General features: G+C 40.0%; 1 protein-coding gene across 1 annotated transcript; it reads right to left on the bottom strand.

Moving 5' to 3' along the window:
- Positions 1–10,497: 10,497 nt before the first annotated feature.
- On the bottom strand, positions 10,498–12,609 carry LOC129856151 (zinc finger protein 510-like; the record flags this gene model as incomplete). The annotated part of the gene is made up of 1 exon (XM_055924254.1): positions 10,498–12,609. A coding segment is annotated over one exon (546 nt), but the record flags the coding sequence as incomplete, so codon positions are not given.
- Positions 12,610–13,651: the final 1,042 nt, after the last annotated feature.

Here is a 13,651-nt window from a genome sequence, read left to right as displayed (position 1 = left end):
CACCTTGATGCTGTCTGGTCCAGGAGAATATCACCTGTGATGCTGTCCGGTCCAGGAGAATATGACCTGTGATGCTGTCTGGCCATACAATTGATGTAACGTACAGTACAGTAGTATAACTAGGACAATTTTTCCTCCTTTGCGTATGCTAAATATATTTACTGTATGTTTGCATTTTTACTTTTTGTGTGCTTACAGTATGCTCTTTGACATGTATTGAGTCATGTGCCATCCGTTTTGTCACCAAAGTCCCATATACTACCCACCACTGTGACCTGTACGCTCTCGTTGGCGGGCCCTCGCTTCATACTCGTCGCCAAACCCACTGGCTCCAGGTCATCTACAAGACCCTGCTAGGTAAAGTCTCCCCTTATCTCAGCTCGCTGGTCACCGTAGCAGCACCCACCTGTAGCACGCGCTCCAGCAGGTATATGTCTCTGGTCACCCCCAAAACCAATTCTTCCTTTGGCCGCCTCTCCTTCCAGTTCTCTGCTGCCAATGACTGGAACGAACTACAAAAATCTCTGAAACTGGAAACACTTATCTCCCTCACTAGCTTTAAGCACCAGCTCACAGATTACTGCACCTGTACATAGCCCATCTATAATTCAGCCCAAACAACTACCTCTCCCCCTACTGTATTTATTTTGCTCCTTAGCACCCCATTATTTCTATCTCTACTTTCCACATTCTTCCACTGCAAATCTACCAGTCCAGTGTTTTACTTGCTATATTGTATTTACTTCGCCACCGAGGCCTTTTGTTTGCCTTCACCTCCCTTATCTCACCTCATTTGCTCACATTGTATATAGACTTATTTTTCTACTGTATTATTGACTGTATGTTTGTTTTACTCCATGTGTAACTTTGTGTTGTTGTATGTGTCGAACTGCTTTGCTTTATCTTGGCCAGGTAAATGAGAACTTGTTCTCAACTAGCCTACCTGGTTAAATAAAGGTGAAATAAAAAAATAAAAATAAAACTGTATATAGCCTCACTACTGTATATAACCTCTCTACTGTATATAACCTCTCTACTGTATATAACCTCTCTACTGTATATAGCCTCACTACTGTATATAACCTCTCTACTGTATATAACCTCTCTACTGTATATAACCTCTCTACTGTATATAACCTCTCTACTGTATATAACCTCTCTACTGTATATAACCTCACTACTGTATATAACCTCTCTACTGTATATAACCTCTCTACTGTATATAACCTCTACTGTATATAACCTCTCTACTGTATATAACCTCTCTACTGTATATAGCCTCACTACTGTATATAACCTCTCTACTGTATATAACCTCTCTACTGTATATAACCTCTCTACTGTATATAGCCTCACTACTGTATATAGCCTCTACTGTATATAACCTCTCTACTGTATATAACCTCTCTACTGTATATAGCCTCACTACTGTATATAGCCTCTACTGTATATAACCTCTCTACTGTATATAGCCTCTACTGTATATAACCTCTCTACTGTATATAACCTCTCTACTGTATATAGCCTCACTACTGTATATAACCTCTCTACTGTATATAACCTCTCTACTGTATATAACCTCTCTACTGTATATAACCTCTCTACTGTATATAACCTCTCTACTGTATATAACCTCTCTACTGTCACAGTTGTAAATGAGAACTTGTTCTCAACTAGCCTACCTGGTTAAATAAAGGTGAAATAAATAAATAAATGTTGAAATATACAACTTAAATTTTTGCATTTGTGTTCAATTCTTATTTGAATACACAAACAATATACAGTATAACAGCAGCATCTTAGTCTTCACATTGAAATAGGTTGTGATAGTAGTGTTTTGAATATGTCACATTAGAGTGAAGGGGTCACAAGGTGAAACGTGGTATGAAATAAAGTAATAATTTACAGCACACAGTATCTACTGTAAAGACTGTTGTCATTGTGTGGATATCAGGGTCTGGCCCCGAAAACAAAGTTCCTCTCATAATTATCCATAACGAGCCATCTCCACCCTGGTACCTCCCTCCACACAAACACCAAGTCATTCTATGGAACGCGGCTCCGAGAGAGAGAGAGAGGACAAGACCATCATCAATCAGTAGCTGGAGTTCCATCTCAGAAGCTCTACTGACCATCATCAATCAGTAGCTGGAGTTCCATCTCAGAGGCTCTACTGACCATCATCAATCAGTAGCTGAAGTTCTATCTCAGAAGATCTACTGACCATCATCAATCAGTAGCTGGAGTTCCATCTCAGAATCTCTACTGACCATCATAAATCAGTAGCTGGAGTTCCATCTCAGAAGCTCTACTGACCATCATCAATCAGTAGCTGGAGTTCCATCTCAGAAGCTCTACTGACCATCATCAATCAGTAGCTGGAGTTCCATCTCAGAAGTTCTACTGACCATCATCAATCAGTAGCTGGAGTTCCCTCTCAGAAGTTCTACTGACCATCATCAATCAGTAGCTGGAGTTCCATCTCAGAAGCTCTACTGACCATCATCAACCAGTAGCTGGAGTTCCATCTCAGAAGCTCTACTGACCATCATCAATCAGTAGCTGGAGTTCCATCTCAGAAGCTCTACTGACCATCATCAATCAGTAGCTGGAGTTCCATCTCAGAAGCTCCTCTCAGTTCAGACACAGTGGAGTTCTAAGAACCTCATTCTGCTGCATTAAACAACCAGTTGATGCAGTATTATGACATCATCTTGTAATTTCACTAAGTGTATTGTCTAATGTGAACTGTGTAATCTACTGTAATTTACAGTACTGTAGTATATTACTGTCAGCACTTCTAAGGGCCATTTGAAACACGTATCTTTCATTGTTTTCTATTGGATCAACTGGTAGTTAAAACGACTACATTGAACAGATATCAATATGTTGTGTTTTGGTGATTAAACCAACGTTTTCATTACATTTATCAATAAACTTCTGTTCTGAATCAATGGTTGTGTGGTGAGAGATGTTTACAATCCAAATGAATGAATGAATGACAGGTTTAGAATGAGACTGTCTGTGTTACAAGGTGACCAGTTAGGAGTTTTGTACTATGAGTTGTGAAAATGTACCACATAAAAGGTATAATGTTTTAACTCTTCATCGTTGGGGTCTCGTGAGCATTTCACAGTAAAGTCTACACCAGTTGTATTCAACACATGTTATTTATGTTTCTGTATTTAAGACACTGCATCTCAGTACAAGAGGTGTCACTGAAGTACCTGGTTTGAATCCAGGCTGCATCACATCCAGCTGTTATTGGGAGTCCCATAGTGTGGTGCACAATTGGCCCAGTGTTGTCCGGGTTTGGCTGGGATAGGCCAGCATTGTAAATAACAATTTGTTCCTAACTGACTGTGTGGGAGGATTGTCCAGTCATCTGGTGATTCTCAGTAACTATACTGTTCTCTTTGAAGTAGAAACATGAATGGATATAAGTTTAAATATTAGACATGTGTAAGCAGAATGAAGGCTGAGCCCATGTGAGTTTACAAAGCTGGATCAACATGGAGTCACTATTAGACATGTAAAAAACAGAACGTAAGCAGAATCTGTGTAGATGAGGCAAGGAGACTAACAAGACGTGTCTGGTCTGAGCCATATCTGATCTGGTGAAGGATACTGGACACACATGGGTTAATATACATAGACAACATCAGTCTGATCTGGTGAAGGATACTGGACACACATGGGTTAATGATACATAGACAACATCAGTCTGATCTTGTGAAGGCTACTGGACACACATGGGTTAATAATACATAGACAACATCAGTCTGATCTTGTGAAGGCTACTGGACACACATGGGTTAATAATACATAGACAACATCAGTCTGATCTTGTGAAGGCTACTGGACACACATGGGTTAATAATACATAGACAACATCGGTCTGATCTTGTGAAGGTTACTGGACACACATGGGTTAATATACATAGACAACATCAGTCTGATCTTGTGAAGGCTACTGGACACACATGGGTTAATATACATAGACAACATCAGTCTGATCTTGTGAAGGTTACTGGACACACATGTGTTAATAATACATAGACAACATCAGTCTGATCTTGTGAAGACCTTTGGACAGGAACATTAGATAATCAGTTATAGACACCAGTAGGAGTGTGCATGTCACCACCAATAGAGTATATTCCCCAATATCTGAGCCAATAAGAGAATGGAAACTAAGCAAGACAACACGATTCATAAAGTGGAGTGACGATGTTATGTAAGGATCAGACTGTATAAAAGACTAAAAGTACTAAGAATGAAGAGTTAGTTCTTCCATGGAATTGCTTGGATTTGTTACTGTTAGTAATAAAGTAGACTATATTACATGTATTTAGTGTATTATTGGGGCGGCAGGGTAGTGGTTAGAATGTTATGTAAGGATCAGACTGTATAGACTATATTACATGTATTTAGTGTATTATTGGGGCGGCAGGGTAGTGGTTAGAATGTTATGTAAGGATCAGACTGTATAGACTATATTACATGTATTTAGTGTATTATTGGGGCGGCAGGGTAGTGGTTAGAATGTTATGTAAGGATCAGACTGTATAGACTATATTACATGTATTTAGTGTATTATTGGGGCAGCAGGGTAGTGGTTAGAATGTTATGTAAGGATCAGACTGTATAGGCTATATTACATGTATTTAGTGTATTATTGGGGTTGCAGGGTAGTGGTTAGAATGTTATGTAAGGATCAGATTGTATAGACTATATTACATGTATTTAGTGTATTATTGGGGCGGCAGGGTAGTGGTTAGAATGTTAAGTAAGGATCAGACTGTATAGACTATATTATATGTATTTAGTGTATTATTGGGGCAGCAGGGTAGCCTAGTGGTTAGAATGTTATGTAAGGATCAGACTGTATAGACTATATTACATGTATTTAGTGTATTATCGGGGTGGCAGGGTAGTGGTTAGAATGTTATGTAAGGATCAGACTGTATAGACTATATTACATGTATTTAGTGTATTATCGGGGTGGCAGGGTAGCCTAGTGGTTAGAATGTTATGTAAGGATCAGACTGTATAGGGTATATTACATGTATTTAGTGTATTATTGGGGCGGCAGGGTAGTGGTTAGAATGTTATGTAAGGATCAGACTGTATAGACTATATTACATGTATTTAGTGTATTATTGGGGTGGCAGGGTAGACTAGTGGTTAGAATGTTATGTAAGGATCAGACTGTATAGACTATATTACATGTATTTAGTGTATTATTGGGGCAGTAGGGTAGTGGTTAGAATGTTATGTAAGGATCAGACTGTATAGGCTATATTACATGTATTTTGTGTATTATTGGGGTGGCAGGGTAGTGGTTAGAATGTTATGTAAGGATCAGACTGTATAGACTATATTACATGTATTTAGTGTATTATTGGGGTGGCAGGGTAGTGGTTAGAATGTTATGTAAGGATCAGACTGTATAGACTATATTACATGTATTTAGTGTATTATTGGGGCGGCAGGGTAGCCTAGTGGTTAGAATGTTATGTAAGGATCAGACTGTATAGACTATATTACATGTATTTAGTGTATTACTGGGGCAGCAGGGTAGCCTAGTGGTTAGAATGTTATGTAAGGATCAGACTGTATAGGCTATATTACATGTATTTAGTGTATTATTGGGGCGGCAGGGTAGTGGTTAGAATGTTATGTAAGGATCAGACTGTATAGACTATATTACATGTATTTAGTGTATTATTGGGGCTGCAGGGTAGTGGTTAGAGTGTTATGTATATAAAGTCTAAATGAATTCACAGGTTCAGGTATTGGTGAAATATTTGATTCAATATTTTCCACAACAGTTAATCTGTATAGACTGCAAGAACTTTGAAATTAAGTTGTTTTCAAGTCATCTTAACAACAACCCGAAAATAAATATTTAAACCTTTCAACTAAAACCAAACGTATATTGGACGTCGGGTATAGTCTTCTTTTCAACGTCTTTTCATTACATTTAGCTAGGTGGTATAGCCCAATGTCAAAACACAGTTTTAAAGTGTCCAAATCAATAACCAATATGCAGAAACCATTTGTGATATTGAAAACCTAAACATAAAATATACTATCTGCACAAACATCTGCAACAATAATCATATTACTTGTATTTTTTAAAACAAGCACCTTTTAAAATGCACAAGCACCAGAAACACTGTTGTTTTGACAAGTAGCAATAAATCACTGATATCAATTAGGGGGGAAATCAGGTTGTATGTGCTGTTGAAACTGACACAACTAAACAAACACATGGAAATGGGAGATATATTTTACCTCACTGGTTAGAGGACAACCTGCAGAAGACAGTCAGCTACATTTTGGAGTGATGCCTTTAAATTTAGAGGTCGCTAAACAAAGGAACGAAACACTTATTTTTCATCACTCATCGATATCATGTTGAAATCATTTGCGTGAGAGTGGGGAGATGAGGTTGCATGTCATGTTAAAACTAACAGCTCAAAAACCAGATGGAATCTGGGAATAATGTGTACATCACTGGTTAGAGGACAACTTGTAGAAAACAGCTAGCTACATTTTGATTCAAGTGGGTCGCCAATGCTGTAAGTGTAACACAGCTCTTTTTTTGTTAGTCACTTTTTGTTAAATCACATAAATAGTACTGGATTAATAGCCTGGATTTTCCCCCTGAGGTTAATATCCATACCATGCAGAAATCAATAGAACAGGGGGCAAACGTTTAGTGTTCTACATTGTGACGTCATTAAAATACTCCTACTACAATGTTAAAACATTCTACATTGTGACATCATTAAAATACTCCTACTACAATGTTAAAACATTCTACATTGTGACATCATTAAAATACTCCTACTACAATGGTAAAACATTCTACATTGTGACATTAATTCATTGATATCATGAAACGACTCCTTCATTAATGTATTTTCTGATGTTTGATCAGAGATCTTTTATCAGAGTATCGCTTGTCACATTGATCACAGCTATGAGGTTTCTCTCCTGGGTGTGTTCTCTGGTGTATAATCAGATGGCTAGATGTAGTAAAACTCTTCCCACATTGATCACAGCTATAAGATTTATCTCCTGTGTGTGTTCTCTGGTGTACAATCAGATGGCTAGATGTAGTAAAACTCTTCCCACATTGATCACAGCTATAAGGTTTCTCTCCTGTGTGTGTTCTCTGGTGTATAATCAGATGGCTGGATGTAGTAAAACTCTTCCCACATTGATCACAACTATAAGGTTTCTCTCCTGTGTGTGTTCTCTGGTGTGATACCAGGTTGCTTGACTGAGTAAAACTTTTCCCACATTGATAACAGCTAAAAGGTTTCTCTCCTGTGTGTTTTCTCTGGTGCATAACAGGGTGTTCGACTGAGTAAAACTCTTCCCACATTGATCACAGCTATACGATTTGTCTCCTGTGTGTGTTCTCTGGTGTACAATCCGATGGCTAGATGTAGTAAAACTCTTCCCACATTGATCACACCTATAAGGTTTCTCTCCAGTGTGAATTCTCATGTGTACTTTTAGTGAATTTGATCTTAAGTAACTCTTCCCACAATCAAAACAGTGGTGAGATTTCTCTCCTGTGTGTACTCGCTGGTGTATTTTAAGTTCTGATGAAGATTTGCAATCTTTCCCACAGTCAGAGCAGCAGTGAGATTTCTTCCCTGTGGGTCTCCGCTGGTGTTTCTTGAGGTGTTCTGATCGGGAGGGACTCTTCTCTGCCTCGTCAGCTTCATGATGTTGTTGAGGCTCCCCAGAGGATCCACGATAGTCACGTTTCTCTCCTGTGTGAACAACAAAGTCAGACAGATGGTTAAAGGCCCACAACAGCAGAAATCCACTGTAAAAGGTGATGCCAACAGCGTAGCCATGATATTGTACAACAATTGACATCTGTAATTAAAGTTAAAATTATATGACAATTGTCTTAAGACAGTCAAGTGAGCAACAATAGTCATATGTTGTCTTGTTTTCAAATGAGTAGTAACATCAAAGATTGTAGGCTAGAAATAAGTTATTACAGTTGCTGAACCCCTAAGCGGTGTTCCAGGCAACCTTTGGTCACCAATATAGACCCCTTTCTGTGTTTGCTAAAATAGGCGCACGAGGGCAATGCACACGCAATTTGGTTGCAGAAACTCCTCCATGCTAATGCGGAAACCGCTAGTCATACCAATACCATAGACCTACTGTAGGACCCATAACTTTCCCTAACAACAACATAGACCTACTGTAGGACCCATAACTTCACCTAACAATAACATAGACCTACTGTAGGACCCAGAACTTCACCTAACAACAACATAGACCTACTGTAGGACCCAGAACTTCACCTAACAACAACATAGACCTACTGTAGGACCCATAACTTCACCTAACAATAACATAGACCTACTGTAGAACCCATAACTTCACCTAACAACAACATAGACCTAGATTTATAAATCATTTAATATTTCAGGTGAAACATGGAAACTAAAATGTCTGTCATGACATTTCATAACCTGCTCACCAGATAATTTTGTGAATAATCCCACTAGGCTACTCTGTAATGTGTTGTCATTCTAAATGTCCTGAATGAAGGAAAATAGCTCTGTGTGTTGTACAATAGCCTATCCATCAAGTAACAGTTCTCTACACATGAGCTAAGTATCTCTGTGTCCAAACAGAGTAACGAGACGCGACTGTAAATCAAACAGACAGTAACATTATAAACGTATTCATAGTGTAGTGAATTCAGGGGGAAGCCCAGAGCTGAACTCAAACCTGGTCCAGCGACTGTCAAGCCAACACTTTAGAAATGTTACGCCAAGATGTCTGAACTTCTTGACGAGGTCGCTAGGTTTTTGGTTAAGGTTGCTACAATAGCTTTCTCTATGAATGTGAGAGTGGTTACATTTCTCCAGCCCCCATCCCTCAGCTGTTAACCAAACCAAGTCTCAGGGCAGCCATTTTGTTGCTGTTTAAATCCTAGGTTGTCCCTTTAAAAAAGCCAAATCAATCAATCAACCAATCTGCAGTTCAAAACAATAACAAAGATGTCATTCCACCACTGTTTTGGTCATAAGATGTGGATGGGGCTGGAGAAATGTAACTACTCTCAAATTCATAGACAGACCTATGGATGCAAGGACTGACCATCCATGATATCAACATTATAGTTTTAACCATGTTGAAGCTATACAGTGTTGGTTTACTATGTTTCTAAACATTGGCGTAAAAAAAGCTTGTTTGGGGTTCTGATGGGGTACAACAGTTGAACTAAGCTCATGAGGCATGTGTTATATTCTTCAAGAATCAATGGCTATAAATAAATAATATAAATGTAGCAATTGCATATTTCCCCTTTAACACCACACATCAGTTCAACAACTGCAGTTTGTTCCTCTGGTTTTAAGACAGTACTTACTAGTGTTAATCACGGCCCTGTTTCTCAAAACCATCTTACGGATAAGTTCACCGTCAGAACCATAGGAGGCCTTAAGATGCGTTTGGGAAACCGGGCCCAGATGTCCAGTTTCCTCCTCCTCCTCCTTTTTCGATGTGACAGTCATCTCCCCCTCCTCCTCTTTCACTCCAAATCTGCATCCGCCTCTCTCTCCGCCTCCTCCTCTTTCACTCTGAACGCGTCTTCCTTTTCTTCCACAGAAACGTCTTTCTCTTCTTCTTTCACGGTAACAGCTTCACCCTCTACTTGTTTTTGTATTGTAACATCCTTCTCTTCCTCCTCCTCTTTCAGGAGAGCTTCTTTCTCCGTCCAGAAGACCTCTTTTTTAGCAGGAGGAGAGTAGCTTAGTGAACTCATGGTCGGGGGTGTTCGCTAGCTAGCATTAGCGACTAGCCTAGTTCTAAGCTAATTTAGCAAACCAGCTAGCTGACAAACAACGTAAATATATAATTAAATGGGCCAACAAGCACATACGACAGAAGTGTGTTTAAAACACAGCGACTAATATACACCATAACAGTGTAAAGAGAGTGAATGTTGTAGCTATGTTTGCTAGAAAGCTACCGAGGTGTCTGACTAACTATTGTTGTTGAAGGAGCGTCCCGTCCACTAGATTATACGTCACACTGGCAGCATCGCCTGAACCTAAAAGACGCACATCGCCGACTGCTGACTGGAGTGGGCAACGCAGTTGAAGAACCAAAAGTTTATTTTTCATGTATTTCATAAAAGTTGATTATTATATTAAGTCGTTCAAATAAAAGCATGTGTTGATTGAGTCGTTTTTAATGAGTGATAATTTAAAACAAACTTTAGACCCACTACATATTTGCATTGAACAATACTTCTGACATGGATCATTTTGACCCCAGAAGCATATCTTTTATCAGAGCCAAAATGTGGTTAATTTAATTCTTCATGACTTTGTCAATCAACTTGTTCTTAATACATCTAAATCATGGTTTAGTGTTTCTGTATCAATATGGACTTTTCACAAACTCAAATCCTTTGGAGTAATTTTGACTCCAGCCAAAAGCTCCTTTGATAAATAGGACGTTTATTTCAAATCAAAATCAAATAACATTTTATTGGTCACATACACGTGTTTAGCAAATGTTATTGCGGGTGTAGCAAAATGCTTGTGGTTCTAGTTCCGACAGTGCAGTAATATCTAACAATTTCACAACATATACCCAATACACACAAATCAAAGTATTTGAATCTAGGTTTCTCTGTAGACATGATCCATCCCACCAGAGGGTGGAGGGGCAACTGTATCAGTGGTTTTGACCAGATAGACACCTGCAGACACACAGTATAGTGCCTCCCATGTACTCTCCTAAGATTGGACTTTTCTATACCACGTATCACGTGACTGTGTACAAAACTGTCAATGGTAGAAAACACTGCCAGTGTAATACAGTGCATTCGTTAAGTATTCAGACCCCTTCACTTTTTCCACATTCAGTTACATTACAGCCTCATTCTAAAATTGAATAATCTTTTCCCCCTCATCAATCTACACACAATACCCCATAATGACATCACAATACCCCAAAATGACATCACAATACCCCAAAATGACATCACAATACCCCAAAATGACATCACAATACCCCAAAATGACATCACAATACCCCAAAATGACAAACCAAAAACTGTTTTTTAGACATTTTTGCAAATGTATTTACTTAAGTATTCAGACCCTTTGCTTTGAGACTCGAAATTGACCTCAGATGCATCCTGATTCCATTGATCATCCTTGAGATGTTTCTACAACTTGATTGGAGTCCACCTGTGGTAAATTCAATTGATTAGACATGATTTGGAAAGGCACACACCTGTCTATATAAAGTCCCACAGTTTACAGTGCATGTCAGAGCAAAAACCAAGCCATGAGGTCAAAGGAATTGTCCGTAGAGCTCTGAGACAGGATTGTGTCGAGGCACAGATCTGGGGAAAGGTACGAAAAAATGTCTGCAGCATTGACGGTCCCCAAGAACACAATGGCCGCCATCATTCTTAAATGGAAGAAGTTTGGAACCACCAATACTCTTTCTAGAGCTGGCCGCCCGGCCAAACTGATAAATCGGGGGAGAAGGGCCTTGGTCAGGGAGGTGAACAAGAACCCGATGTTCACTCTGACAGAGCTCCAGATTTCCTCTGTGAAGACGGGAGAACCTTCCAGAAGGACTACCATCTCTGCAGCACTCCACCAATCAGGCCTTAATGTAGCAATGATTAAATTGTCAACATTTATTTCAATGGACAATTCTGTGAAATGTTCTGTGAAAGGTGTCGGCTAGAGATGACTTGCAGGAGCTTGCAGGGATTTGTAGTCTTGCATGTAGTTTACTTTGATGCTAATTAGCATTTTCAAATCCGAGAGTAAAGAGACAAATATATTGATAAAAGTATTTGTATTTAGTATAGATCCCATTTAGTTCCTGACAAGGCAGCAGCTACTCTTCCTGGGGTCCAGCAAAAATAAAGGCAGTTATACAATTTTAAAAACATTACAATAAATTCACAAAAAATTGTGCACTAACATTACACAAAGTGAACTCAAGTCTGACAGCCCAAACAAAAACACACATTCTCAGTCAAAAACACAAGTCAGAACACAGCCTCTCGATTCTCTCATGTGTTTTCAGGTTCTCTGACTGGGAAAAGGTCTTTCCACAATGAGAGCAGTGGTATGTCTTCTCCTCCTGTGTATTTGTATGTATTCTTTCATGCTCTTTCAGGTACCTTAACCGGGTAAATCTCTCTCCACACTGGGAGCAGCGGTACATCTTCTTACCTGTGTGTGTCCTCTCATGTTTGTTCAGGTTTCCTACCTGGCCAAAACTCTTTCCACAATGGGAACATTGGAAAAGCTTTTCCCCTGTGTGTCCCCTCTCATGCGTTTGCAGGCTCCCTAACTGGGTAAATGCCATTCCACATTGGGAACAGTGGTAAGGCTTCTCTCCAGTGTGTATTCTCTTATGTGTTCTCAGGCTCCCTAACTGAGTAAAACTCTTTCCACACTGGGAGCAGTGATGTCGTCCTGCTGGTTTGGACGTCTCGGGGTCTGGTTTCCCTGAAGGACTCTTCCTGCTGTCAGAAGGAGAGTCTGGTCTCTCTCCTGTCAAAGACAAACAGATGATTTAATTAAACAGAGACCTGAATGAAACCTGCACATGATAAAACTTCCTATGACGTATAATCTAGACTAGATCCCTCAATCACATGAAGTCAGTTTTCACAGGTATTATTAAAGCGACTACAAAATGCAGGTCTCTGTGTGGTTCTTAGTCAGAGAGGCCGTCAGTCAGTATGGTCAGGAGGAGTTGAGGAGTCTGGTTGCCTTTTACAAGGAGCTCTTGACTAAGGCATAATTACACCAGAGGAAGTCCTGTCAGAGTACTCCCAGTACAAGAGATTTGCCCAGGGCCCATCAGCTGTCCTGTCAATGTCCTGCAGTCAGGTGTGTACTAGGATAATGTTACCAATGTCATAAACGTGAGCTGTATATTTTGGTAAAATTACACAACACATAATTGAAAGAAACACATTTGCTGAAGGCACATTATACATAATTGAGCGAAGCATGAATAAATAATGAGTTAATGTTATGAAAGATTCAGGTGACGGAGGTCTCCTTGGTGCTTCCTGTCTCCACTGACGGACATCTCCTTGGTGCTTCCTGTCTCCACTGATGAACGTCTCCTTGGTGCTTCCTGTCTCCACTGACGAACGTCTCCTTGGTGCTTCCTGTCTCCACTGACGGAGGTCTCCTTGGTGCTTCCTGTCTCCACTGACGGACATCTCCTTGGTGCTTCCTGTCTCCACTGACGGACGTCTCCTTGGTGCTTCCTGTCTCCACTGATGGAGGTCTCCTTGGTGCTTCCTGTCTCCACTGACGGACGTCTCCTTGGTGCTTCCTGTCTCCACTGACAAAGGTCTCCTTGGTGCTTCCTGTCTCCTCTGACGGAGGCCTCCTTGGTGCTTCCTGTCTCCACTGACGGACGTCTCCTTGGTGCTTCCTGTCTCCACTGACGGACATCTCCTTGGTGCTTCCTGTCTCCACTGACGGACATCTCCTTGGTGCTTCCTGTCTCCACTGACGGACGTCTCCTTTGTGCTTCCTGTCACAAATGGTTCTTCCAAATGGACAATGACCCCAAGCATACTTCCAAAGTTTTGGCA

Source organism: Salvelinus fontinalis, chromosome 5, assembly GCF_029448725.1.
Source record: "Salvelinus fontinalis isolate EN_2023a chromosome 5, ASM2944872v1, whole genome shotgun sequence".
NCBI classification, from domain to species: Eukaryota; Metazoa; Chordata; class Actinopteri; order Salmoniformes; family Salmonidae; genus Salvelinus; species Salvelinus fontinalis.
This window is presented reverse-complemented; position numbering and strand designations above follow the sequence as displayed.